The sequence below is a fragment of the Clinocottus analis genome, unplaced genomic scaffold (genome assembly GCF_023055335.1).
Source record: "Clinocottus analis isolate CAN_PGR_092001 unplaced genomic scaffold, fCliAna1.0.p SCAF_18, whole genome shotgun sequence".
Classification (NCBI taxonomy): domain Eukaryota; kingdom Metazoa; phylum Chordata; class Actinopteri; order Perciformes; family Cottidae; genus Clinocottus; species Clinocottus analis.
The window spans coordinates 7788589-7814227 of NW_027175909.1; the positions used below are offsets into that span (position 1 = coordinate 7788589).

Consider the following 25639-nt stretch of genomic DNA (forward strand, 5'->3'; position numbering starts at 1 on the left):
TAGCTTTCACATGGTTTACATGAGACCCGGCGGCCCGGCCAACACAGAACCTGACTGTAGATTTAAATGATTTCAGCTTCTTTCTTTTTTCCCCCTCAGCCATGTGTGAGAAAACAGTCTCTCTTTTGACTGAAGACATGTAGGAAGTCCTTACCCACTGTTTGCTGCTACAGTCTGCCCCCTGGTGGTGACTGGAATAAATATTACAAATTGTGACATTGTAAAGAAGGGTGAGGCAAACAAGGGCTCTGTTTATCACATCTTATGCAGTATTATCCTACATGTATAACATAAGATACAGTCTCTGGTGTTATTAATGCATACCAATACACACACACACACGCACACACACACACACACACACATACACACACACACACACACACACAGACACACAGACACACAGACACACACACACACACACACACACACACACACCATTTTGAAACGCTAATTCAAATAGCGGCCACTGAAGAAGGGGGGAAATCAAGGATCACCTCAATCAGCAGTTAGAATAACACGCTCACATTCAGGTGATAACGTAGACCTTCCTGTGGAAAGCACCAGAAAATCCACAGTGGTCTAATGCTGACAGGATCACGTGTATGTCCAGGTTTTCAATTTCACCTGAAATGACTTAGTTGGGATTTATTTCACCAAATGGTCATTTGTCATTCGGCGGATGAAGTTTTTTGTTACTTCACAGGTCATGATTGTGCATGCAGGACATATGAGGAGCTTAAAAGGGTCAAATCAGACCAGCAGAAAGATTATGAAGTTGTTTCATAGCAACACTTGGACCAGCAGATGCAACCTTGAAATATGGCAAGATGTTACATTGTAACTAAATACACAATAGCTCTCTGTGACTTAGGCTTCTTGAATTATAGCAGCACAGCCCATGTGATTGCTCACCAGGAACCCCGTTAAAGGTTTTGTCGAATTGATTTGTCAAACTTTTTAAGAAGTCATAAGACCTTTTTGTCCTTATGATTACCCAATGCACTCCTAATTATATAAAACAGCAAACAAGGCTGCCATTTAGTCTCTGTGTCATTTGTCTTTCATTCTATCATTCACGTCTCTGGAGTCTTGGGACAACATCGTCGGAAAGGAGACGTTTTAATTTTAGAGGGATAACACCATTTTGTGTCACCAACTACAGAAATGCAAGCAATCAGGTAAGACACTTCTCATCGGAAGATAAACAGGATTCACTAAAAATATATATATTCTAAATACATACATTTAACCCAATTAAAATGGGTGGAGATGTTGCTTCAGGTCAATTCAGACAGACACTGTCAAATGAAGTCTGCTCAAAGTCTCTGACTTTGAACTTTATTTTGTTTATAGCATTCATTTTGCGTTAGTTGGTGAACCTCAACCACCTTGTCAATTAGTCACTTTAAGTTTAAACCAACAATAATTAAACATAAACAATCATGTGTCTTACAACATTTTTTCTTGATTTTAAAAATTGAATATACCCATACTGTTTGGTACCAAGATCTTCCTTAATTTATCATTAATACTTACATGCTCAACTCCTCAGGTCTCTAATTATTCCCGGTTGGTCCTCCGATGTGCGACTGGAAGGGAAGACAGCTATAATAACCGGGGCCAATGTTGGAATAGGAAAAGAGACAGCGAAAGACCTGGCAGGCAGAGGCAAGCAAGCAGAACCGCACATTTAAAGACAGATAAATGAGTACCATGATGACTGCGGGCTTTTTCTATTATTCTCTCTTGCTGTGGGACTGTGTGGACATTGTTTACAGTTTAACAAGCATGCAACTAACGAGGTGGCTCAAGCATTAAACTGCCAAATTACGTAAATTAAATAATGCTCACCAACAATGAAATACAGTTTAAATACATGTGAGGCCGGACTTACAACTCATGGCTGCCATTTGTAGATCTATAAACGCTGAGGCATGTTTCAAAGTAGGCTCAATGTCACCCTACGTTGTTCAGATTTCAACTTGAACGTACGCGCCAGCACACGGTCACTATTAAGAGGTGTCAATCTCCGTAGGCGTTCGGGTGATTTTGGCATGCAGAGACATGGCAAAAGGGGAACAAGCTGCTCGTGACATCATGAGGGAGGTAAAGGGAGCCAAAGTAGTCGCCAGGCAACTGGATCTGGCTGACACCAAATCTATCTGCCAGTTTGCTGAGAATTTCTACAACGGTGGGTGGCACACACACACACACACACACACACACACACACACACACACACACACACACACACACTCAACTAGAACACAGTTTTTCATAAAGACTGCAGTGATGGTAACATAGAATTTGTTTTTCCAGATGAGAAGGCTCTTCACTATCTGATCAACAATGCAGGTGTGGCTATGTGCCCTTACAGCACCACAGTGGACGGATACGAGATGCAGTTTGGAGTCAATCATTTGGGTATTTTTTTTATATAGATCTTGCCTCAAATGTATTTCATGTCTTGTTTTTACTGTGTTTATATATATATATATATATATATATATATATATATATATATATATATATATATATATATATATATATATACATTTTTTCAATTCCTCTATATGTTTGGTACATGTCAAGAAATTTACTTTGACTTTAAAATAAAAAGCATTCAAGCAAATTAGATTAAAACGTAGAGGAAATACAGCAGTTTTGGAGAAATTGTCTGTGTTGGTGGGGAGATTTGTTAAAATCTTCAAACTTTTTTGTAGATTTCATGCCAGTGGCCGTCACTACTTTTAATTCTAGCAATGAAGTATTATCAACCTGTTCATTTTGTTGCTTTGGTTCTGTGACTCAATGGATGACCAGAGAGCCAACCTCTAAATCCTTTGTGCATTTTCTTTCTATCTCCACAACTTTGTAATCCTTCTCTTGCTTGCGTCTGATTTCCCGCTCGCTGCAAACTCCTCTTTTTGTCTTTCTGCTTCCACCCGATTGTTCCCTCTTCAGGTCATTTCTTCTTGACCTTCCTTTTACTGGACTTGCTGAAGCACTCGGCCCCATCCCGGGTTATCAACTTGTCCTCGTTAGCTCACACTATGGGAAAGATCCAGTTTGATGACCTGAGCGGTGAGAAAGACTACCACCCGGTCAGGGCCTACGCACAGAGCAAGCTGGCCAACATCCTGTTTACCAGAGAGCTGTCCAAAAGGATTGAGGGTAGGGTGTGTGTGCGCGCATGTGTGTGTGTATGTGTGTCAGAGAGGGCAATAATTTTGCACTATGTATGTTTGTCTGTACGTATCTATCTGTGGCTCTCTGTCTCTTAATCCTGCGGAAAATATGGATCTCCATCTCACGCCATTGTGAGAGTCTCATGCCTCAACCACAGGCCTCTGGGCAAGAAACAGAACTGGAGAGACTTGTTTATAAGAACACACTTAGGGAATGATTCACTTCACTGACCACACCTTGTTTCTGAAGAATTACTTTTGTAACTGTATTATCATTATTACAATGATGAATGCCTTTTGTCCGTATGTAAAGCTTAGTGTTAACATACAGTACCAGGATTCTGATATCAAGCTCACGTGTCTATCATTACATTTTTGCACCATGTAATTTGTGTTGGACTCCTATTAGATTGTTTTTTGAAGGTTATCCAAAACACTGTAGGGGAATAGAAAAGCAAAGTGGGTTTTGGGTGCCCATCCACATCAACCTATTTGAAATAAATGATGTCCCTGAATGCATCTCTTTGGTAACAGCTCAAGGCGTGATGGCTTACTCAGTGGACCCCGGCATGGTGAACACTGAGATCACGAGGCACCTGGGGAACCCTATCGTGACCATATCCAAGACTATGTCTTTCCTGTTCAAGACCCCAGCAGAGGGAGCCTACACCACCATCTACTGTGCCGTCACTCCAGAGAACGAGATGGTCACCGGAGGATATTACAAGTCAGTGTTACTGTTGCACTACCAAGCGATACTTGAGATCGATCAATTCAAACCAAATATCACTTATTACGACTCCTCAGAGGTGGAAGCAGACATCAGGCAGCATCACAACTCACACACACATGTAAACAACCCTAGGTCAGCTAGCTAAAAGTGATTACAGCCACCAACAAGACATACACTGATGTACAAAATGTACTTTTCTCATAGGATTTCCCTCCTTAATTCTGTAACAGTTACAATGGGCCCTTTTCACAGCAGCCAAGTTGAAATGCCATACGAGGGTAAACACAGGTGTAATTGATCCAATTACTTCGGGTCCCATTCGATTTAGTGTCACGGCCATCCCAGTGACCCAGTAGACCCGATACCAGGGCCCCGGCTAACCTAAATGAAACAGGGCTGTCGTTAATGACATTAATTACACGTGTCTTTACCCTGCAATGACATGTCAACATGGTTGCCATGTGAAAAAAGGGGTCTTCAGAGGAGGATTAGATAAAGAGAAACAGGGTGTTTAAACAGGTATTTTAAAACGTCGAGACAATGAAAAAAGCGCTGAAAGAGGTCCTGACTGTCTGTTCTTTTCTGCAGGGACTGTGCCTTTGCAGAGACCTCCAGGGCCGGTCAGGACGATGGCACTGCTTTAAAGCTGTGGGCTGTGAGCTGCCAACTGCTCGGCATCCGCTGGAGATAAATCATCGAAACATGCTCTCCTTCATGCTATAAGGCTCAATACACAAGCACAAAGTGTTACAATATCATACTGAGGCCAGATTTACTGAGCAGAGACACTCATACACGCCTAACCGAGCTGTTGTAATATAGTTTGATTGGTGAAACTCAAGTAATGAAGGCTGAGAATGCTAATTGGTTGGAGAAAGCAATGTTCGTAATAAAAAGGATCACTGGTATTGCCAATTATTCTTATGTGTTTTGTTTGAATCATCAAGCTATAGCAGTGGTGCTCAACCTTTTCTCAGTGGAAATATTCTGTGAAGATGTTTTGGGTTGAAAAAAAAAATGAAATACACAGCGCTGTGCCATTAGTGTCTGATTGAATATGGAATACAATTCAGTTTATGAACATACATTTATATGTCATTGAATACTTATTAAATAAGTATAATTATAAATACTTTTTTTTTTAAATGGATGCTAATTTATTTTTATTTTTGTAATCTCACCTTCCCCCTGGACTGCCTTCGCGTACCCTCAGGGGTACGCGTACCCCCTTTTGAGAACCACTAAGCTATAAGACGTCAGTATGCAGCTGAAGCTCATCCTCAAGCTTCACTGTCGCTTCGGGAAACTCTTCTGAGTGAGTTCCTAAACATCCAACACGATCATGCGTGGCTCGTTTTAGGGTGAGGGCTGTTTTTGATTTTGCACTTTCTCGAAGCTTACTGGTGTCACGTACAGGAAGAAGAAAAAAGAAGAAGAAAAAAACCACGACTCAAATCTTTTTGACAGAATATATTTCCTCCCACTCTCTCGTGACAGCGCAGTCCGTAACCCGAGTCCCTCTGTCAGCGGCCGGCTGTTTCCACAGCCCACTACTTGCTCGTCAATTACGCGTCAGCTCGCTCCTGATTGGCACAGCCGTGTTATTGTCGCGAAGAAACGCGGCGGGGTGGGGAAAGATGACACGATGGGAGGACTGGAATCGGGAGGTAAATTCATTTCTTGCTGAAGTGACTCACTGGTCCTGAGGTGGGAATCTGTTGCAGAATGCACTGCAGGTAGGAAAAAGAAACGCATGTCTGCTTGGTGGCTTTGTTAATAGCAGGCACGTTAAGGTCATTAGATTACACCGTGCCAGCTGGTTTTTTTATGATTAAACATCTGTTAAATGTGTAGTATGCTTTTATCCAGACCATATGTCTTTTGCCTGTACGTTTTTAGTCTTCATTAGTCATTAGTAAATGAGAAAACTGTTGAAGGGAGCAGTCTGGTTGTGTTTTGCTCCTGTGAAACTGTTAGTGAGTTTAAACTCAACGTCTCTATTTTATTCTTATGGGAGTCAGCTAGTGTTTTCATATGTTAATTATAAGCAGGGGATGTAAATACATATGGCCTATACAGGATTTAGAAAAACATACATGTGCTTTTGATCCTCAATTCATGGATTATGTTTCGCATGACTGATTTTCCTGTGAACATAGTCACTTCACTTCTCTTCACTTCACTTTTATGGAAAATTCCACAAAGGATCAAGTTTCTGAATGCCTGTGTGACAAGCAGAGGGGTGGGAAATAGTATGTATTATGAAGGTTTCTGTGATTTCTGTGTGTTGCTCAGGAGTGTGTGCTGTTACCGCTGGTCATCTGAGGAGAGGTTAGATGGGAAAACAGTCGTCATCACCGGAGCCAACACCGGTATTGGAAAAGAAACGGCCAGGGACCTGGCAAGAAGAGGTAGCCTATACTATCTCTCCCCATCTTACTGTCTCTCCCCATCTGCCTCAGTCTATTTCTGGCTCGCTCACATTAATGTGTACCTGCTTCTTTGGATGTTATCTTCCATTTTTACTGACTACCAAACTGTGATTTCCACATTCCACTCTTGCCCCTGAAATTAAGCACCGCTAATGCTTTGGGTTGTTAAAGCTGTACAGCGTGATCTTTGACTGGTGCCCTTGGTCCTCCGACCTCCACCATCGAATCAGGTTTAATCCTATACTTGTGTGAATATCCAAAGTGCTAGTGCTGTTTGTGTTGGTGGCACTATAAGGCTGTCTCAAGTGATTTTGTGACCTCAGGATACCCTAACTACTTGCATATTCCAAGACCGAAACGAGGAGCAGATGGAAAAGAGGTCTCCAAATTAAACATCTTGCTTAACACTTCACCAATCCAAATGAATGAGAAATAGCTGTGATGGAAGACAGACGATGCATTAAGGGGACAGAGGGAGCATTGTGAGGGTCTGCTCCCCTCCGGAGCCAGACAGGCAACAAAGAGAGATTGGAGTGTGCACCCAGCAGTGTGCACACACACACACACACACACACACACACACACACACACACACACACACATACGCAGCAGAATGAGTAATTAAAAAGTGGTTCTGCATACATGATTTAGTTTCTTACATTTGTTTGCTCTTGGAAGGCTCTGCATGGCATCCCCCTTTTTTTTGGTTTAAACAGCCGCTGTGCATGCGTAGAAATTCATCTGGCTGTTTTATTTCTAACCAATAATCTTATTTTTGTCCATTAGTGCATGTTAATATATTTTTAAAGTGAAATGAAGTGAAGATAAACAACTAAAGTGACAAACGAAAGATTAGACAAAAAGAATCATGAGTGCCAGAGGAAAATAATAACACTGCGGTTCTTGCTTATGGATATTTCCCTGTCAAATTACTGGATCACTTTTCAGTAAATTAGATTATACAATGACAGGATGACAGCATGATTAGATTTGCAAGGATTCATAACAGAAGGTTGGTCCTTGGGGTACTGTATCAGGGCAACCAGACCACATCCCAACCTTTCTCATCCATTATGTATGTTTACTCATTCATCACGTAGACAAAGTCAATGCACATACTATTGAATCTGAATATATAGAATATCATCAGGTTTAACTCATTCCTTATTACATACAATTATCATTATTAAGCCTCAATAACCCTGTGTATCATCTGCTGCGTGATCTTTAACTTGACTCAGCATAACTTTCCATTCTCACATTTGTTCACTATATAATTTAATTGAGTGAACTTGGCTACCAGGGAAACGAGGGAACAATTGGGTTCTCCGACATGGGAACAAGGGGGAACAAAGACACTGCGATGGGATACAGACGCTACGCTCCAACTGATTAATGGCTCTCCTCTTCCATAATTGGTGGGCACAGCAGCTATTTTGTGTGTGATTGTCTGTGATTGTGTGGTGGGGGAGTTGTATTTCTATTTGTTACTTTGTGTGGGCACGCATGCATGTTTGTGGGTAACAGTATGTGTGTGTGTGTATCCTCAAAGCTCCCTTTCTCTGCTCATTAAGGGGAATGCCACGTCATTTGCGTCAGAGGCGAATGAGAATGACACAGTTGAGAGGGTCTTGTGTTCATGTGAGTGCACCTGGCTAAATGAGAGGCTGAATGAGAGGTTAGAGAACCTTCGAGGGTAATCTCAAAGTACAGACTCCCTCGATTGACGTAGTTATCTTTGTGTGCATGCAAATTAGCAATGCTTTTGTAGTTTGTAGATTGGAAACTTTCTAGCATTTCAGCCAGGTGTGTGTGTTAAATATTTGCCTTAATATAGCTGGTCACGTTTATATTAAGGCACTTGTATAACACAGTGTGCTGTAAAAATGACAGGGATTTCTTCTGCGGAGCTACAGTTGTGTGGAATGGGGTGAACATTATCCTTTTAAGTTAAATAAGTGACCTTTGGCCCTTGTTTTTCAGGCGCCCGCATCATCATGGCATGCAGAGACCTGGAGAGGGCAGAGGAGGCCCGAACGGACATTTTGGAAGACACAGGAAATGAGAATATAGTTATCAGGAAACTGGATCTCTCTGACACTAAGTCCATTAGAACGTTTGCTGAACTCATCAATAAAGGTAGGAAACTGACCACTGATATATTCACAAAAGGCACAATTTGTCGCTCTTCCTGTCCACATGTCTGTGTGCAAAAGAAAGACCTTGAATAACTCCTGATTGTTCTTAGCATAGCAGCTTAAGAGCCATTGATGCACGTGGGTTAGCGAGAGTCGAACTGTAAAATTGCTAAATGCACTCCACTTGCACTCCACTTACCAAAACATATTGAACATATGGTACTCATGGGAAACTATGACTAACTCTCCCCTTTTGTGTTTGTGGTCGGATCTATTCAGAGGAGAAACAAGTGAATATCCTGATCAACAATGCAGGCGTCATGATGTGTCCCTACTCCAAGACTGTTGATGGGTTTGAAATGCAGTTGGGTGTCAATCATTTGGGTAAGTCATAGTGGAAGGCATCAAATTCAGGGAAGTGGTTTCGATGGCGCTGGTGTATATCAGCGTGATAAAAGAGCAAGCGACGTCTTGGTAATTGTAAACAAGTTGGCAGTCAAATCTTTGAGTGATTTAATGATAGGAGGGCTTTTTTTTTTTAAAGAAGGTTCCAACTATTTTAACCCATATTGGGTTGAATTAGCAATGTCCCTGAACACAACCGAGGTGTCAGCCAGGAATATCAATCAAAGTTGCTGTTTTCCTCAAGCTGTCAGTGTTTTCCTTGTATTGAATCATGGCTTCCTTCCAAATTATCCTTGCCTCGCTGATATTTTTGTCACAGGCTGACAGAGAGAAGAATAGTCTGTGCTCGAACATGGTCACCCACACGCATATGCCAACACATATGCAGACACACACACACACACACACACACACACACACACACACACACACACACACACACACACGCATGCATCCACATTCAACATCCTTGAGATGTCAATAAACACTGGTTAGGTCAACAGCAAAAAAACAGGAAAAAAGAGAACAATAGTAAGGAAAGCAAACGTTCTTAGGGCAGTAGCATTGTGTATTTGTACCCTAAACGGAAATCTGTTTTGGCAATTTTTTCCCAGTTTTAGTACGTATACAGTACAAGAGCATTTTTTTTTATTTCAACATTTGTGAGGCGGACCTTTTAGAGTCAAACACTTCCATTCTGGTGAAATATGCATCAATTTATGATGAAAACAAAAGTCAGGCGACTAGTGACGATCAAAGATATGAGAATATAATGCAGTAATGCTCTCAGGCATTCTGTATTGCTTTCAGATATTTAGTGTCATGGAGATCAACTATTTGCAATTACTGTTATCTCTAATGTTTAACACATGTAGGTATGATTTACTCTCTCATGCTCCTTGTGTCTTTTGTTTGGGTAATCAACCTCTTTAATGTGCATATGGCTCCTATTCACGTCAATAATGAATTAATTCAATGGTCCAGCTTTTGTTGATAAGAATATAGTCAAGAGCCATAATGACTATGGTATGACATTCAATGACATATCATACAAATACTTTATTATGACACACTGAACTATGATTCTTTGATGGCATACTATGACCTTTTTTAATACGATACTACGCTTTTAATTATAGCGGTTTTCCAAAAATAGAAGTCCTCTGCTACTCTCATGTTTCAAACGAATTCATATGTTCTAAATATTTAAAGGGCGTGTCCCCTGTTTCCTTCCCGAGATTCGTGCTCATGATACAGTAAGTTGTTGACCACATACATCTTTCCTGAAGTTTTCTGAACTTCTGACTTAAAAAACACATGTTGATTTCCATTCATACAGCTAACGATGAGGCTGCATGAATAACACATGTAGGCTAAATGTTAACTAGTAAGCAAAGAGATGAAGTGTTTACACTTATTGCACATGACGAGCATCACTCTACACATTATTTACATCAGATTAGCTAATGGGATTATTGCCAACAACATAGTATGAGCTGCTGTATGTTGACTATGCAAAAAGAACCATGTGTGACTGTAGCATCACATGGAAAAGTTTCAGCAATAAAACCATGATGTCCACCCATAAACTGGAATAGAGAGTGAGTGAGCTCATGGCTGCAGGAAAGAGAGTCTTACAAGGAGGGACAAAGACCACCCTGGAGAGAAAGAAACACACCCGGGCTCTTCGTGTCATGATAGCAACAGCACTGTGGAAATGAAACGGTACGAGGAGTCCAGATAGCATCTGGTTAGCACAGTCAGTGGTGGTATAGTTATATTACCTCTAGAGCAGCTCCAACTTTCTCTTTAAAGCCTTTCTTAATTTAAAAAAAACGGGGTGATGAAAGTGTTTTATGAGTTTCCAAATGTTTGTGATTTTGTCTCGCAGTGTGACAAGAAAAATCCATCAGAGTGTAGTGTAGCTTGTTTGGATATAGCAAAGGACAATAGTGTGCGTGTCATGACTCTTTGCAGGTCATTTCTTGTTGACTTACCTGCTGCTGGACCTCATCAAGCGCTCTGCTCCTGCCCGTATTGTCGTCGTGGCATCAGTGGCCCACACTTGGACTGGAATTCGACTCGATGACATCAACAGTGAGAGGAGCTACGATACCATGAAGGCCTACGGGCAGAGCAAACTGGCAAATGTCCTCTTCGCGCGCTCTCTTGCCAAACGGTTACAAGGTGAGGTGGGGCAAGCATATAAGCACACATCACATGGGCTAGAAGAAATTTGGTTTGAAATTTGATTTGACAGTTGGAGTCATGATATATACTTATACACAATTATGCTAACATATGAGCATGTGTACAGTCTTGTTGAGAGACTTAAAAAGACTCGTGATGTTTTTTTGCATGGAAGCTTGATGGACAACTTCTGATGGGAGAATTTATTTTATAGTGGTCGGAGAGGGGACTAGCCGTCACAGTTATTGCTGAGAAAGGTGAATCAGAAAGTATCATTGTATTTAGCTTTACATAAGAACAGACTAACGTAAACAAGTTGGAACTTACCATCACTTGCACAATACTTGTCTTTTCTCATCCTGAGGAAGTGCAGCAATGACATATAATTTGAATTGCGTTGAACATGAGCCATTATACTGTCTCAATTCATTGTTCTTCCTTTTGCTTAATGGCAGAGAACTGAAATGAATTACTTTCATATGACAGCCCAACAGCCTAGTGGTGGATTCCCATGATCTGGAGCTGTCAAAACTAAGTTCATTAGGATATTAACTAAAAGACAAACCAAAAATAAGACATTCAAATGATAGAACACATTTCAAAAAGTAGAACGAAGCATATTTCCCAAAGAAATTGTATGCAAAATCATGTGTGCAAATGACAAAAACGTTGACATAATTGTTTGCATGTGTAAGCATGGCATTATGGGTTTAGGTGACTGTGTACGTGTTGCAGGCACAGGGGTGAGCGTGTTCTCTCTGCACCCGGGGGTGGTGCAGTCTGACCTGTGGAGACACCAGCACCAATGTATCCAGGTGGCAGTGAAGATCTTCCGGATTTTCACCAAGACAACACTGGAGGGAGCACAGACCACCATCTACTGTGCTGTGGAGCCAGGCCTGGACAGTCAGAGTGGAGGTTACTTCAGGTAGACTCAGTACTTCAACAAACCTACAATTGGTTATAAAGAGCTTTCAGAGTTCAGACTTAATGTTGCACAGTACTACTAGCTGCTGACTAACAAACATGTCTTCTGTTTGTCGCTGAGGGTTAACATGTTGTATTATTGTATGAGAAACAAACTCAGTGTGTAATGGTCATTCTCTGTTTTGGACAGTGACTGCGCTCCTGCAAGGTGCTCAAGGGCGGCTTCTGATGAAGACTTGGATCAAAAGCTGTGGGAGATCAGCTGTACCTTGCTTGGCATCACCTGGTAGTGAGCAGTGTTAAATTAGCTGTGCGGTGAAAATACATTGTTTGCTAGCTCACCTGTTAAAGAACACTTTTAGACACTTTTATAGAGGCATTAATGTTACAGTTGCGGATGTGAAACAGGTTATTTTTATAACCTGAAACAGTCCAAAAGTCGGAGCTTTTTTATTTTGTATGAATATCAAAATTTCATTTTTTGTCAAATTGTATTTATCAAACAAGGTTGCATGACAAAACTGTCTTTTTACTATACTTTCACTGACCCATGTGGGCATTCTTTGTTGAGACAGTTTTGTATCTTGAGTGCAGTTGCTGCTTTGTCCTGTTAGCTTGTAGAGTTGTCAAAAGGTGTTAGCCAGCATGGTCCTACTTTGGATGAAATTTAGTCTTTACATGCCGTACACTTTGAGTTGCACTGTGGTGGCATGATTGTTTTAGGCACTGATGAAAACAATTTAGCTCTAATTTCCCTACAAAATTTCCTTCTCTTTTTTAAAGTAACATTTAAAAGAAATACTGTACATCGGTGCACACATTCTGCATGTTGGTTGATAGTTAAACCCTTGACAAATGACAGATATAAAGTGGGAATTTTATATATATATATATATATATATATATATATATATATATATATATATATATATATATATATATATATATATATATTATAGATTTATTGATTGGTGAAACATGATGAATCATTGGCCTTAATGTATGCTCTTTTCCAACAGCCTTGTATCATCTGCCATTCTGTTAATCTGACGATATATTTTGTATGTAAAAATTAAACTGGACTGGGAAACATATTGCAAAGTCCTGCTTGTTTTGTGACTTTTACATAAAGTTACGGTTCATTACTGATCACTTAAGTTCTGTGTGTTGAGTTAGCTATTATGTTGATCTTTTTAGGTGCAGTAACTCTGGGATAAATTCAACCTTTGAGAGGCAAGGAAGATTGGGTAAATTGAGTGTATTAACAATGAGAGAATTAAGGGTCTAAAAGTCTGAGTCATGCCACCCAAACAGATGAAGGAATTTCAATGTGACTCACACCATGGTCAATTCATCAAACTGACACATGTAAAAAGGTAATGTTGAAATCCTGCTGCCTCTTACGCCACTGGATTGAGGCCCTGATAATGGACATGTGCATATAATGTAGTGGACTGCAGCACTTTCGTAGATGTACTTTTCAATAATATAGTATTACTGTAAGAGAGGGGCTGTAGAATTAGTAGATTAAGAAACAAAGCTCAGGATTAAATGCCAGAATTCTATTCAGAAAGGGTGTCTTAATCCAAATCACATGATGGAGTATTGAGGACAAAAGGAATGTGGCAGGAACAAGAGGAGTAGTACCAAGGAGTCAAGGACCAATGCTCCCTCAAAGCAATGTGTGTAGCCTGAAAAGGTTTAGATATATAATCACAATCACCAAACAACAATATCCCATCAGTCAGCTGCCCTGTGTCCAGAAATACTGTTAATAAAAACATGTTTTGCTTTTAAGAAAACTGAAATAGTTAAATATTACGACACACCTGACTACAGTATATGGAGTTACTGTCAAGTTTGTTCGCAAGACGTATCTCACAGCTGTTGACCAAGGCTGTAAGAAAGCGAGTGCCTTTGCTTTGGATGATTTTCTTCCGGAGGCAGTTGAAGAAGTTCAACCTGCTGAAGACCACGATGGTTCACTTCTACAACATAATTGACTCCATCCTCTGCAGCCACTGCCAAGCACAAGGGCAGACTGCAACGTATCATTCGCTCTGCTGAGAGGCGGATTGGTTGCAATCACCTTCCCTCCATGATTTGTTCACCTCCAGGGCCCTGAAGTGGACAGGTAAGATTGAAGCTGACTGCTCTCACCCTGCACACAAACTGTTAAAGTCCCTTCCCTCTGGCAGGTGGCTGCGGTCCATCAGGACCAAGACCACGCGCCACAGAAACAGTTTCTTCCCAGCCGCAGTTGGATTCATCAACGAAGAGACCACCACTAACTGACTCTGACAGGACAATTTCAAACACTATTGAATGTATTTCCTTTTTCTTATTAAAAGACACTTGCCCTTTTATTTCATAATTTATACTTGTTTTAAAGTACTATTATCTTTTTGATGTTTACCATATATATCTATTATTGTACAATGTTAATTGTTTTTATATTTGTATTTTATCGTTTTATTATATATCTATATGTATTGTTATGCATCTCTTACAGAGTCAAATTCCTTGTTGAAGCAAACTTGGCCAATAAATTATTCTGATTATAAACCCTCCTAGCCTGTAGGTGGCAGTGTGGAAAATAACTCGAGCTCAAGTAAGAAGGCTAACTACCAGTGCGCATGCGCGCGTGAAGGATACGTCAGCTCTTCTTTACTGCCGAGCAGCCCAAACGCTACGTGTCCCTCATTCTTCTGACTGTCTTGTCGTCCCATACGACCTCAGAATCAGGTAAGATAAAGGCGATTCTGTATTATTGTGTTTTACATAAAACTAATCCACTTATTGTTTTGATATTTTTGACTATTTTTGATATTGATTAGATTTCTCAGCTAACCGAACGTTACGTCGACCTGATAGCCTTTTCTCACGATAACGTTAGCTAGCAAAGATGAGCTAACGAACACACATAACTTTAAATGACGGTTTTCAGTGAGAAGGGCACTTATCTTAAAACGTACTGGTGAATATTTGACAACGGGAGAGAGAACATAGTGTATGTTAACGATTTTAGTGTGATGGGAATCGTGACAGGCTCAGGCTGCTTAAGTCAACGTCAGCAGTCAAATCAGTGCAATCTTTTATGTGGATGTGTCTTTATTCCGTCTGCAGCCTAACACCATGGACCAGGTGATGCAGTTCGTTGAGCCCAGCCGGCAATTCGTCAAAGACTCCATAAGGCTCGTGAAGAGATGCACTAAACCCGACAGAAAAGGTAGGTTTATATTGTTGTTGGCAGCAGCGTCCACGTTTACACTAAGAGACCAATCGGCTCTGATACAAGATTGAGGGATACAAGGCACAATATGAGTTGTTTTTCTTTTCTTAATGAGGTCATTTGATTTGTTGTAGTTTGACATTGATTTTTTTTTTTCCTCTTTAAGAATTCCAGAAGATAGCCATGGCCACAGCAATTGGGTTTGCCATCATGGGTTTCATTGGTTTCTTCGTCAAGCTCATTCACATCCCCATCAACAACATCATTGTGTAAGTAGCAGTATAACCCCAATTACCTGCATGGTGATTGTATCGTACATTTGGTTATGTTTTACAGTTGAGTGGTTAAGAGAGAGGTTGTGTATGCCGCAGGTCTGGCCAGGGACTCACTCTCCAGACATCTTATCTCAGTGTCTCAATGAGATCGGGTGTCTTTACAGAGAGAGGGGCTGTTTTTTATTACACTCACTTTTCACGATCAAATGCTGCATTGTCTCGATCTACTCACTGCAAAGCTGTCTTAAATATGTCAAATTGAGTATACATGGTACGGTATTGCATGTTTAATTAGGATTTTACAAAAAAAAATCAAGATCTGAAGTATTTGTAGTCGGATACTAATCTGAAAAATGAATCCTTAAATTATTTAAACACCACTCATTTACTAGAGCTGGAACAGGCACACATCATTGAGATCCATTTGAATACCTACATTTTGTATAATGATGTACGCATGATTCCAAAATGGCATTATTCATCGGGCCTTTAATTTTGGATATTGTTATACAACTATACTATACAGACTAAACTAAAGCAGGTCTTAGTCTCTACAGCAGTCAAGCAGTCACACTGGTAGCATATATGATTTTATTTTTGGACGCAGTAGGATTGAACATAAAAAAACTCTTAATTTAATCCGTTATCTTAACAGTCAGACTATATAGTTCACTAGAGTGTAGGAGTTGGATTGTCTGCTCTTGGAAGAAAGTTGTGGTACAATGCTAAATAGTGGTAACTGACGCATGCACAATAATTGCTTTGGGGTCTAGTTTTCTTCAGTAGTGATCAATCCGTTTGCTTGGTCACGCAACTGGAATATTACAGTAATGTTCATGTCCTGTTTTGTTTTCTCCATCCTTAACTCTGCCTTTTGTTTTTCTGTTTTCTAGTGGCGGCTAAGTTCTGGTCAAGAAGAAAACACAAACTTCAATACCCGGGTGCAGGAGACAGTGGTGCAAAGTGTTATGGGGATTTTTACATTTTGGGCACAACATTTATATTTCGATGTGTAAATAAAACAAATGGAAACACACAGACTAAATTGGTCTTGTCTGTCCAAATAGCTTTTCTATCACTATAACATGTATACAACCGTTTAGAACACTTTTCTGGATTTCAGAAATATTTTACAACTGTCATCAAAAGGCACAAATAATTTGAATCTGGGTGAACAATATTTCCTCGTACTTGGCAGGCGTCCTGACGTCAAAAGGCACATTGTGTAGGCTGGGGCACAAAGCAGATACCTGCAAACATTTCAAGGAAGATGTACTTTAAAGTTTAGGGATTGCAATGTGGAGACATTGTACTGTCATCTCAGTCCTTCTTAAAAGTTCCGTAATATCAACATGTGTTTTAAAGAGAACCAGATGTTAGGATGGATTAAGGCTTGGATATATATGGTTTAATGAGTCAATCAGTGAGGAAACTTATCTGAACCTGTTAAAATATTACAGTAAATATCATTGTCCAAAGATGGCCACTGTGTTGTAAAAACTAAAAATCCTACTGTGTTTTGGTCAGTTTTGAATTTCCTGTATTCCAACCGAGCTGCCCAAAACTTGATCATTTTATTACAGGAGAATAATAGAAATGATTCGCTGAGCTTCATGGCTTCATGCAAGTGTGCGTTCAGCTTCCTCCTTTAACCTCATGCTGGTCAAAACGTGTGCGTTTGCCGTAGCTCGGCTGTAGCAAAGTAGTTGCAGGTTCTTGGTCGTTAAATGTAACCCGAGAAGAAGGGGGGTGTCTTCTGTGTCATTGCCCGTCCTCACTGATGCCCATGCTCCAGAGCAGGGGCTGGTCTGTTGTCACGGTTACAGACTTTTTGGGGTTTCCAGGCGCAACGGGTTCATAGGCGTTGGAGGTGCTGACCAGCTTCCCAAACTGCAGGACCTGGTTATCTGGACAGAGGAGGAGGACACATGATTAAATGCAGAAGTATTGAGGTTCTACTGAGTGATACTGCACTTCATGGCTACTTTAAATAATTAAATTATTCAATGGGGGAAAGTAGATCATTATTTTTTCTGTGTGACTAGTTATCTTGTAATCATGCACACCGCTGTCTGTATTTCCTGTTATTTGACCATCAATAATGCAGCTATAGATTAAGGCCTTGTCTGGAGCACCAAGGCGAGGTGTTCCACATGACTTCGCTTTATGTCTGATCAACGACATTTGGGCCGAGCGAAGCGGCCCGAGGCCAAAAGGTTAACAGCCAAAGCCGCACACATTCACAACTGCTTCATTCTGAGGCCACTGAGCATACTTTATGGTTACTGAAGTGCCAACAAATCCCCGGACAGAAAATCCTTCAGCTGCCTCTAACAGGAAAGGTGAACACTGAGTCAAATCAGGCTTTTTGTTTGGCATCCCACGCCAGCAGAGTGAAGTGAACTCGACTTATATGTGGGACATTGTGCAACTACATGAGCACAGATAAGTAATTTACCAGATCTTCCACTAGAGAATCTCACTGTCAAGACCCAATACTTCAAAGGTTGAACCGCAAAAGTAGTTGATGAGATGAGCTTTAATTTCGTAGTTAAATTGTATTCGTGCTCCATTAGTGCCAAGTGGTGTTTTACTTGATATAAAGCTGCAAACAGCGTGAATGTTCTAAAAGGTGAACTTGAAAGGGATTTTCCTGAACGGACACTGAGCCGACGCTGACATCCAGTGGTCTCACCAGGAAGCTCAGTCGCATCTGCAGTGAGGGATCACGTTCCACCAGTGGACGACAATCACTGAAGAGTTCACCTGGATGAACGAGTCATTATCTTTCATCCTGACCGTGCTTTTAAACTGGTGAAGAAAACTCTCCTCACAACTTAACAAATGAATAGCTCTAACTCACAAGTAGTGTACGTGACATTTATGTTGCGAGGAATTTATTCTTGCAAAATAATGACTCCTTAAGGATAGTAACGAAACCATTAAGCCGTGCTTCAACAGGCCCAAATGGCAGGAATAGAAATTTGCGTGTCACTTTTCCCATTAAAGGTTACATTTGTTCACGCCACATTGGCTCTGAATAAGCTGAGCGGACAAACACCCTGAGAGTGGAGCTGTTGGATCGTGGCTAATGTGAAAAGGGCAAACTAACCTCAGGAGATTCATACCTGAGGCACTCTATTATTCATTCAGTGTAATCTGTCACTGTGTTCTTACAATCTGCAGCAAATTAAACAGTGAAATATTCCTACCCTACAGGTCAGAAGATTCTGCTTTTATTGTGATGGTGTTTTGTTTGTAACGCTTCACGGAAAAGACAGAACAGGTTTCATTCTGGCTTTTAGCTTCAAGTCATGCTGTTTTTTTTTTTCTTTTTAAAGTTATCACCTGTCTCAGGACGATCAGAAACCAAGATATCACTGTGACTTTTTTTTATTTCTGGTCTCTCACGGTTTTGCTCAGCTCTCTCAACTTTAACTTCTAAAAGCATTGATTGACCTTACTTTTTTTTGGTAATCTTTACCTAATGTATCTGGTTTACATGCTTAGTTTCAGTGCTCTATGAGCAAAGTGAGTAGCACAAAACACAGCTGGGGGGGGGGGGGGTTCTCCCTGTCAATCATCTGAGCGCCATTAATAACTCCATTTTCTTTTAACTTAAGGGGCAAACATTGCCATCTGCACGTATGAATAATGTGTGGATGGACAAATTACCTTAAAATGTCACCAATTTGTGACTTCATTAACATTCAAACAATATCAGAGGTGACAGAGCACGCATGCATTGTCATATCTGTGGATTTATTGAATCTGACTGTTGTTGCTGTGCAGTTAAAACTGACGAGGTGATACTATATCACACATTATTCAGCAAAGTCACGTCATATAACAACAACAGCAATAATAACAATGCAGATTTAATTGGATTTCACCACAACATAAAGGTGTTGCTTTACTCAGGTGAAGGCAGAGCAGAGCTACATACTTACAGTACTTATAACACGAGTCTGGTTTCCAGTAGTAGAGCTAACTTTCATAAACTTTCACTCAGATCTCAAAGGCATTTCTGCAGTAAAAGTGTAAATCATGAATCTGCAAGTCGAACAACATTAGTTGCCAATGCAACTGTGGCATAACTTTTTTTGTGGGCATTGTATATTTCAACTCTGGGTCTTACTGTGAAGCTTTTACGAATACAATTTAATTCTTTTGTGTAGAATAACAAAACTAATTAAGCATACAACCTCAAAAAAACGTTACGCCTCAAACATCATACTGTACAGTATATTGCACCCTATTAACCCAAACCAATACCCAATGATTGCATTGTTTCAACATCTTTTAGAAGAAACAAAAGAAGGACCAATAAAGAATTTTATGAATATGCAAAAATAGTTTCGGTGCAATCACTTCATGAAAAGGCAAAAATGAACACAAAGGAACAAAGACTGGGGAGAATGAAGCGAATCATTTGTCCACAGGCGCCTGCACGCACATCAAACAGGGACAAAAACAGTAATTCTGCTTCAAAGACTGCTACACAAGCATGGTATTAGACCGGCTTGACTCAGAACGAAGAATAAAATAAGCTGTATGTGAAGTTAGGGTACTTAATAATTGAGTGAACACAGAGCCACAGTGTGTAAGAGAATAATTTCCGACTGTGTTAAAGTGCCAGTCTGAAGTTCTCACTCTGCAGGGGAATTTGTTTTCACCAGCATCAGACCAGCTCAGACACAAAGGTTGCCAAATAGCTGAAAAACACAGTATAGCTGAGGCGGATATTGTAGTATTTTTTGTTATGCGTGGCGCGGCACGTGTTTACTTTATGGATCTCTGTGTAGCTTCCCCTGACAAATAACAATTTTAAAAGTCACCAAAAACCCATTTCGCAATCAACTTCTTATTATGAGCATTGCGGTTCTGCACAAACATGTGATTTCTGCTCAAGTTGGAACTGTTTTGGTTGTTTTCCTAAACAGATTACTCCCTTTGTGTTTTTTTTCTGTGGTCTTCTGGTTTGAAGTGTGCTGGGCTCAGTTGAAAGAGGGCGGACATCTGTGCACCAATTAGTATTTAGCAATACTTCAATTAAAAGGGGATAACAGTAGGTGGGTAGATTGTTTATGCTGCCGGGCCACTATCATATAAAACAACAACCACCACCACAACAACACATAATAATAACTTAGCTTATTTAGCCATGAACATTAAATGTCAAAGATACTATATGGAGGTTCGAGGTCATTGTGTATGGTTTGGAATTGGCTCACAATAACTCTTCAGTAAGTCAATGTTAAATAATAATCATAGTAAGGTAAAACTAGAATTGAAAAACCAAACTCAAATGTAGCAACAACTAGCATCAGTATACCATAAATAGGCCTACCAGGCTCGATGGCTATCACAGTACCAGAAGGTTTTCCCCACAGCACACTGCGATTATATTACAATCAGAAAGGAGAAAACAAAAAATACAAAAATGAGGATGTTTTCAAGCGTAAAAAGGGATGGCTGGTGTAAATACCCAGACTACCATCGGAGGCAGCAGAGCACTACGATAAGGAAGCGTTTGGATTCATGGCCAATAGAATGGCACTGTGGCACCTACATCATCCCCTCTGGCTGTCTCTCATACACACATCCTTTTAAAAATGCACATGCACACGCACCCACACACAGACACGCACACACACACACAAACTCTTTACCGGACAAAAAGCTTTCAGATGGCTTCATTAGTAATCCCCTCCTCAAAGCTGATACCGATCAATAACGGCCCCTGTTGCAAAGGGGACCGAAATGAGCGTCGCACCCTCCAGTGATAACAATGGAGATGTTTGCTGCCTGTAATTGCATTTCCAGCGCCACAGCCGAAAGGGCCCGTCAGCTGTAAGTAGACCGTATTTACACAACAAATTACCCAGGAGAGAGGGCGGCAGAGGAGAGACTCACAGACACTCAGACTGCAGTGGACAGGTAGAGAGAGGCATTATGGGTGTTGGGCATTTTTGCAATGGAGGGACGACCCTCGCTGCTCTATTATCTGCCGCTTAATGTTTTTTTTTTTTTATTACTAACAGGTTCTCAAAAGTCATGTTAAAAAGGTGCCGCTTGACGCATTTTTAAAACAGCGAAACATTAGAGTTCAATTATCCGGGATGTGTTGGTGAACTGGTCTCCTTCTAAAGCTTCTGTTTGAGTTAGTGTATTGATTAATGCTGACTATTATTCATGAAACTCTATTTATTTATTTTGCAATGCTGACGTCTTCACTTTGCCTACTGGACAAGTTGCACCTGTGAGAATGGATTTTTCTTTTGGCTCATTTAGCTGCTATCGGTGCGAGCTGGAAGGCCATCGCTGTAACCGTTTTATGCCACGAAGATGCAGATCCATATAGAGACGAGTAAAAGCTGCCAATCATATATTTTCGAATGCTAATTTTACTTATCACTTGTAATGGAGGATGAAATTGTTCATCGACGGGGTAATGTGACACATCAGACCTTTGAAATAACACTGAGTGAGCCACTGTGATCTCTGTTACTCCAACTTACACTGAGGAGACAATTTTCTCTCCCCATTACATCCGAATGTGTTTAGCATCAAACACGTGTCCCCTTTTAACGCGACTTGTCATCGAGAGGCAAATTGAACGCATTAAGTCAGATCCTCCACTCCTTTAGACCGGTGTGCTATCCAATTTCATTACGCTACACAGTTTGAGAGAGAAAATCATTTCCTATAAATCATGTTTGTTCAATGCTGAGCTGTCCAATTACTAAAATGAGGTGAATGTATGACTGTGTTTTCTTTTGCACAGATCCTTCCCTTCTCTTGCCACCTTCGGAAAGACACCGTCCATCATTGCAATGAATAGACTGTACGTAATCTATATTTGTTCAAGGTAGAACAAGAGCAATGAGATAAAAGTGAGGCAACGTTTGATCTAAGGCCTGTTTCACCTCAACAATCTCGGAGAGTATAATGTTTTTAGAAAAAGACATGAAGTGAATGAATTATGAACAAACAGTTGTCTGTAGTTTGTAGATGGATGAGGACAAGACGCGAGTTAATGCACAATATTCATCCAGGTTATATCGAACTTTAATGGAACACTAGAAAAAAGTTGGATGTTCAGTTGATTTAAATCCTTTAAAATTGAAAACAAAAATCAACCATTATGTTATTATAGTATTATACATTATATCAAATGTATTATTATCACTTCAGTTGTGGTAATAAACCACAACAATAAAATTAGATTTTGAATATCACTGATCTGAAAAAGCTGGCTATTCTATTCTAGAAATCATGCACGGTTCATATCATATCAGCATGTAATTTCAATACGGTGTCCTTCATTTGCTCCACCTGACAGTCTCCTCATATGCGAGGCTATTTATTGGCCCTGACGTGAGCCAAGGCTTGCACTAGCAGTGTTAGCACCATCTGCTGTGCAATGATAGCCACTTCCATTAAATGTTTATGACGGGTTTGTCTAAGAGTGAGGTGACAGACGCTGTTCTGGCTTCAGTTGACCTTCAGATAAGAAAACTCGTCTCTGCCGGGAATGTGGCATCAGTCAGCTGAGCGGCACCAGAGCAAACAGACAGCTGAGCAAATTATACATGTCGATGGTCAGGGGTTAATAACGTGGATATGTTTTTTTTTTCTTGATGGAGGGGTTAAGTAGACAAGTTGATGTGTTTGTGCAAATTAATATCCTGTCAGGAATACATGCCTGTACCGTTTACTTGTCTATACAATAGGCATGTTCAGTCCAATATGTGACTGCGTTCACTCCTCCTCTGCCTCCCTGCCAGGCTGCAGCTCCACTGGGGGTACGAGCAGCGCTTCGCATCAGGCGGCTCTCCATCCCCCCCCCTATATCTGCCCCCGCGTGTGATGTGCACAGCGGCAGAAATCTACAGATCCATAAATAAAACCATAAAGCAGCAGTTTTCCCTCCCGCTGCCACACAACACCGCTACAGAATATATACACTTTTCATTTCCCCTCGCTAGGACCTTGGTGAGCAGGGGGCGAAGGAGCGAGGGAGGAAATGAGAGGGGAGAGAGAGTTAGGAGGAGAAAGAGGGGGGTAAAAGGGCAGACAGTGGCGTCGTCATTATGCAGAACAGTGTAGCAGAGGAAGAGAGAGAGAGTGAACATGTGTAGAAAGTGATATGAAAGAAAGAGCAAGACAGAGAGATAAAAGGAAGAACAGATTCATTCCTTTAGCCTAAATCCCTGAAAAAAATTATAGAAGAACACTAGGCGAGGGTGCGGACGGAAAAACACCGTCTGAAAGAGAAAAGAGAAAGGAGATATGAAAAGAATTGGAGAAGGTCAGGGTGTCTGCTTCTGGAGAAACAGACGGAAAAGGAGAGATCTTACAGTGGAGATGTCTGCCTCTGGCAGGGACGCTGGGTAAGACCTCACTGAACCAGCTTTTTTCAGACATATTATCTGTTTGACTGCAAGATAAAGTACAATGCTTTACCTTTGAAAACACTCCTTTCCGATATTTAGAATGCCCCTTGAATGCTGACACGCTGCTGCCGGCTCGTGCTGCAACACTTTGAAACTTTAAAAAAGGTCCTGTCAACATGTTCTTAGATGGACACTTTTCTAAATTCATATGATAATCTCGTTTTGCTTCCTGTTTCACAACGATCCAAATGCCTCGCTTATTTTTCCTTAAAAAAAGGTGACCAAGCATGACGGCACGTGACCAAACCTGTTTAGACAACGAGTAAAGGGCGGCGTGTGACTCGCCTTAATTGTCGGTACACATGCATCCTCTCAGGGGGTCTTCATGTGCAGAGTACAACAAAAAAATATGGAGCATGCCGAGAAGTCCTTATTAAAAATCAATTTCATTTGCATGCCAATGTGTTTGTGAAGGCTTACGTTTCATAAACAGCATGTCCTCATCATCAGTGAGGGCAAGCTTTGTAATCTTGCCCAAAGTTTACTTTTAATTAAGATTTCTCAATTGCTTGGGCTCTCTATGAGACTCCGCTGCCGAAATCCATCTGTGTTCACGTGTTTGTATTCTATCAAACCCGGCACCTGTTTGTGTTGGACTCGTGCACGCGTCTATGTGTCTAATGTCGCACTAGTTTGTGTGCGTGTTTACAGGTGCGAGTGCTTGGAAATATCTTGGGAGAATGAGTTTAGAAATCTCATCTGGTGGGTCATGTGAAGGTCTTTCACCATCCCGATGACATTTTAAGCACGTTTGGAACAGCATGTGTGTGAGAGGAGCTTGAGTTATGCATTAAGTGTAGCTTTCAGGAAGGGCTGGAGAAGGACAGGCGATGCATGTGGTACATTAGTGCATGAATGGAAATGTGCACATGCACGTTTGTGTGTTTCCACATGCATGTGTCAGACTGTATCAGGAGTGATACAAATTTATATCATAGAGTCAGACATTTTAGATCATGATATAGTATATTTCCTCTGAAAATGATTAGCTGTGATATGGACAAACTTAAATATCGTAGCATTTCAAACAATATTCACCTCAAACCTTTTCAATCTCAACTTTCAAGTCTTTAAAACATTATATTTTGCATGATTGACGATTAAACGCAACCCAAAGCAGATGCTCAATATGCAACTCTCTGAGTGCTGCCGAAACACAGAGGACCCACACTCAATACTGTGCCTGAACGCATCCTGTGTAGACACAAGTGCCTGCTGCTGGTTTAACAACACAAGGCGCATAGACATTGTGTAATTCAGAAGTCTGCGATTGATCAAGAGTCCAGTGTTACCGTGTCATTGACTGTATTTTGTATGAAAACAACGTGACGGGATGAATCCTCTCAGCCTATAGAAACAAAGACGCACTTGATCTTCTGGAGCCTTTATGTGATTTGGCATTCCCGTGAGAAATGCCATTGTCATACTTGAAAATCCCGCTCTGACATATTCATTTTATGCCAAAATGTCACCTATTTGCCCTTCTAGGCATGTTTACGGCCCCCAGTGTATTTAATAGACATGCTATTTGGAACAGAACTCTGTATCTGTTAAAAACAATACAATAATCAATCAGAACCAAAGTCTTAATGATTAAAACTTAAAAAACCTGGAAAAGACTAAATGTAAGATTTTGTAAGATATATCTTGATATTTT

The 25639-nt window shown here is 40.6% G+C and overlaps 4 protein-coding genes across 4 annotated transcripts in view; 3 read left to right on the forward strand and 1 right to left on the reverse strand.

Annotated features, from left to right (window-relative positions):
* The first annotated feature begins 903 nt into the window (after nt 1-903).
* On the forward strand, nt 904-4842 carry si:dkey-73n8.3 (uncharacterized protein LOC100150965 homolog). Its single transcript, XM_068581513.1, has 7 exons — nt 904-1181; nt 1556-1671; nt 2039-2194; nt 2323-2427; nt 2968-3177; nt 3726-3918; nt 4513-4842. The coding sequence occupies exons 1-7, from the start codon at nt 1168-1170 to the stop codon at nt 4613-4615; spliced, it is 897 nt and encodes a 298-aa protein (XP_068437614.1). The 5' UTR covers nt 904-1167; the 3' UTR covers nt 4616-4842.
* A 597-nt stretch (nt 4843-5439) lies between these two features.
* zgc:112332 (uncharacterized protein LOC553712 homolog) lies at nt 5440-12884 on the forward strand. Its single transcript, XM_068581514.1, has 7 exons — nt 5440-5660; nt 6220-6335; nt 8340-8495; nt 8774-8878; nt 10877-11086; nt 11825-12017; nt 12207-12884. The coding sequence occupies exons 1-7, from the start codon at nt 5650-5652 to the stop codon at nt 12304-12306; spliced, it is 891 nt and encodes a 296-aa protein (XP_068437615.1). The 5' UTR covers nt 5440-5649; the 3' UTR covers nt 12307-12884.
* A 1776-nt stretch (nt 12885-14660) lies between these two features.
* Nucleotides 14661-16568, forward strand: sec61g (SEC61 translocon subunit gamma). Its single transcript, XM_068582253.1, has 4 exons — nt 14661-14761; nt 15143-15245; nt 15415-15517; nt 16417-16568. Exons 2-4 carry the CDS (start codon nt 15152-15154, stop codon nt 16424-16426), a joined length of 207 nt encoding a protein of 68 aa, XP_068438354.1. The 5' UTR covers nt 14661-14761; nt 15143-15151; the 3' UTR covers nt 16427-16568.
* The window catches only part of tpk1 (thiamin pyrophosphokinase 1), a 57504-nt gene continuing 47876 nt past the window's right edge, over nt 16012-25639 (reverse strand). Inside the window, 1 exon segment of the mRNA XM_068582254.1 lies at nt 16012-17430. Coding sequence (XP_068438355.1) covers nt 17285-17430 — 146 coding nt within the window. The 3' untranslated portion in view covers nt 16012-17284.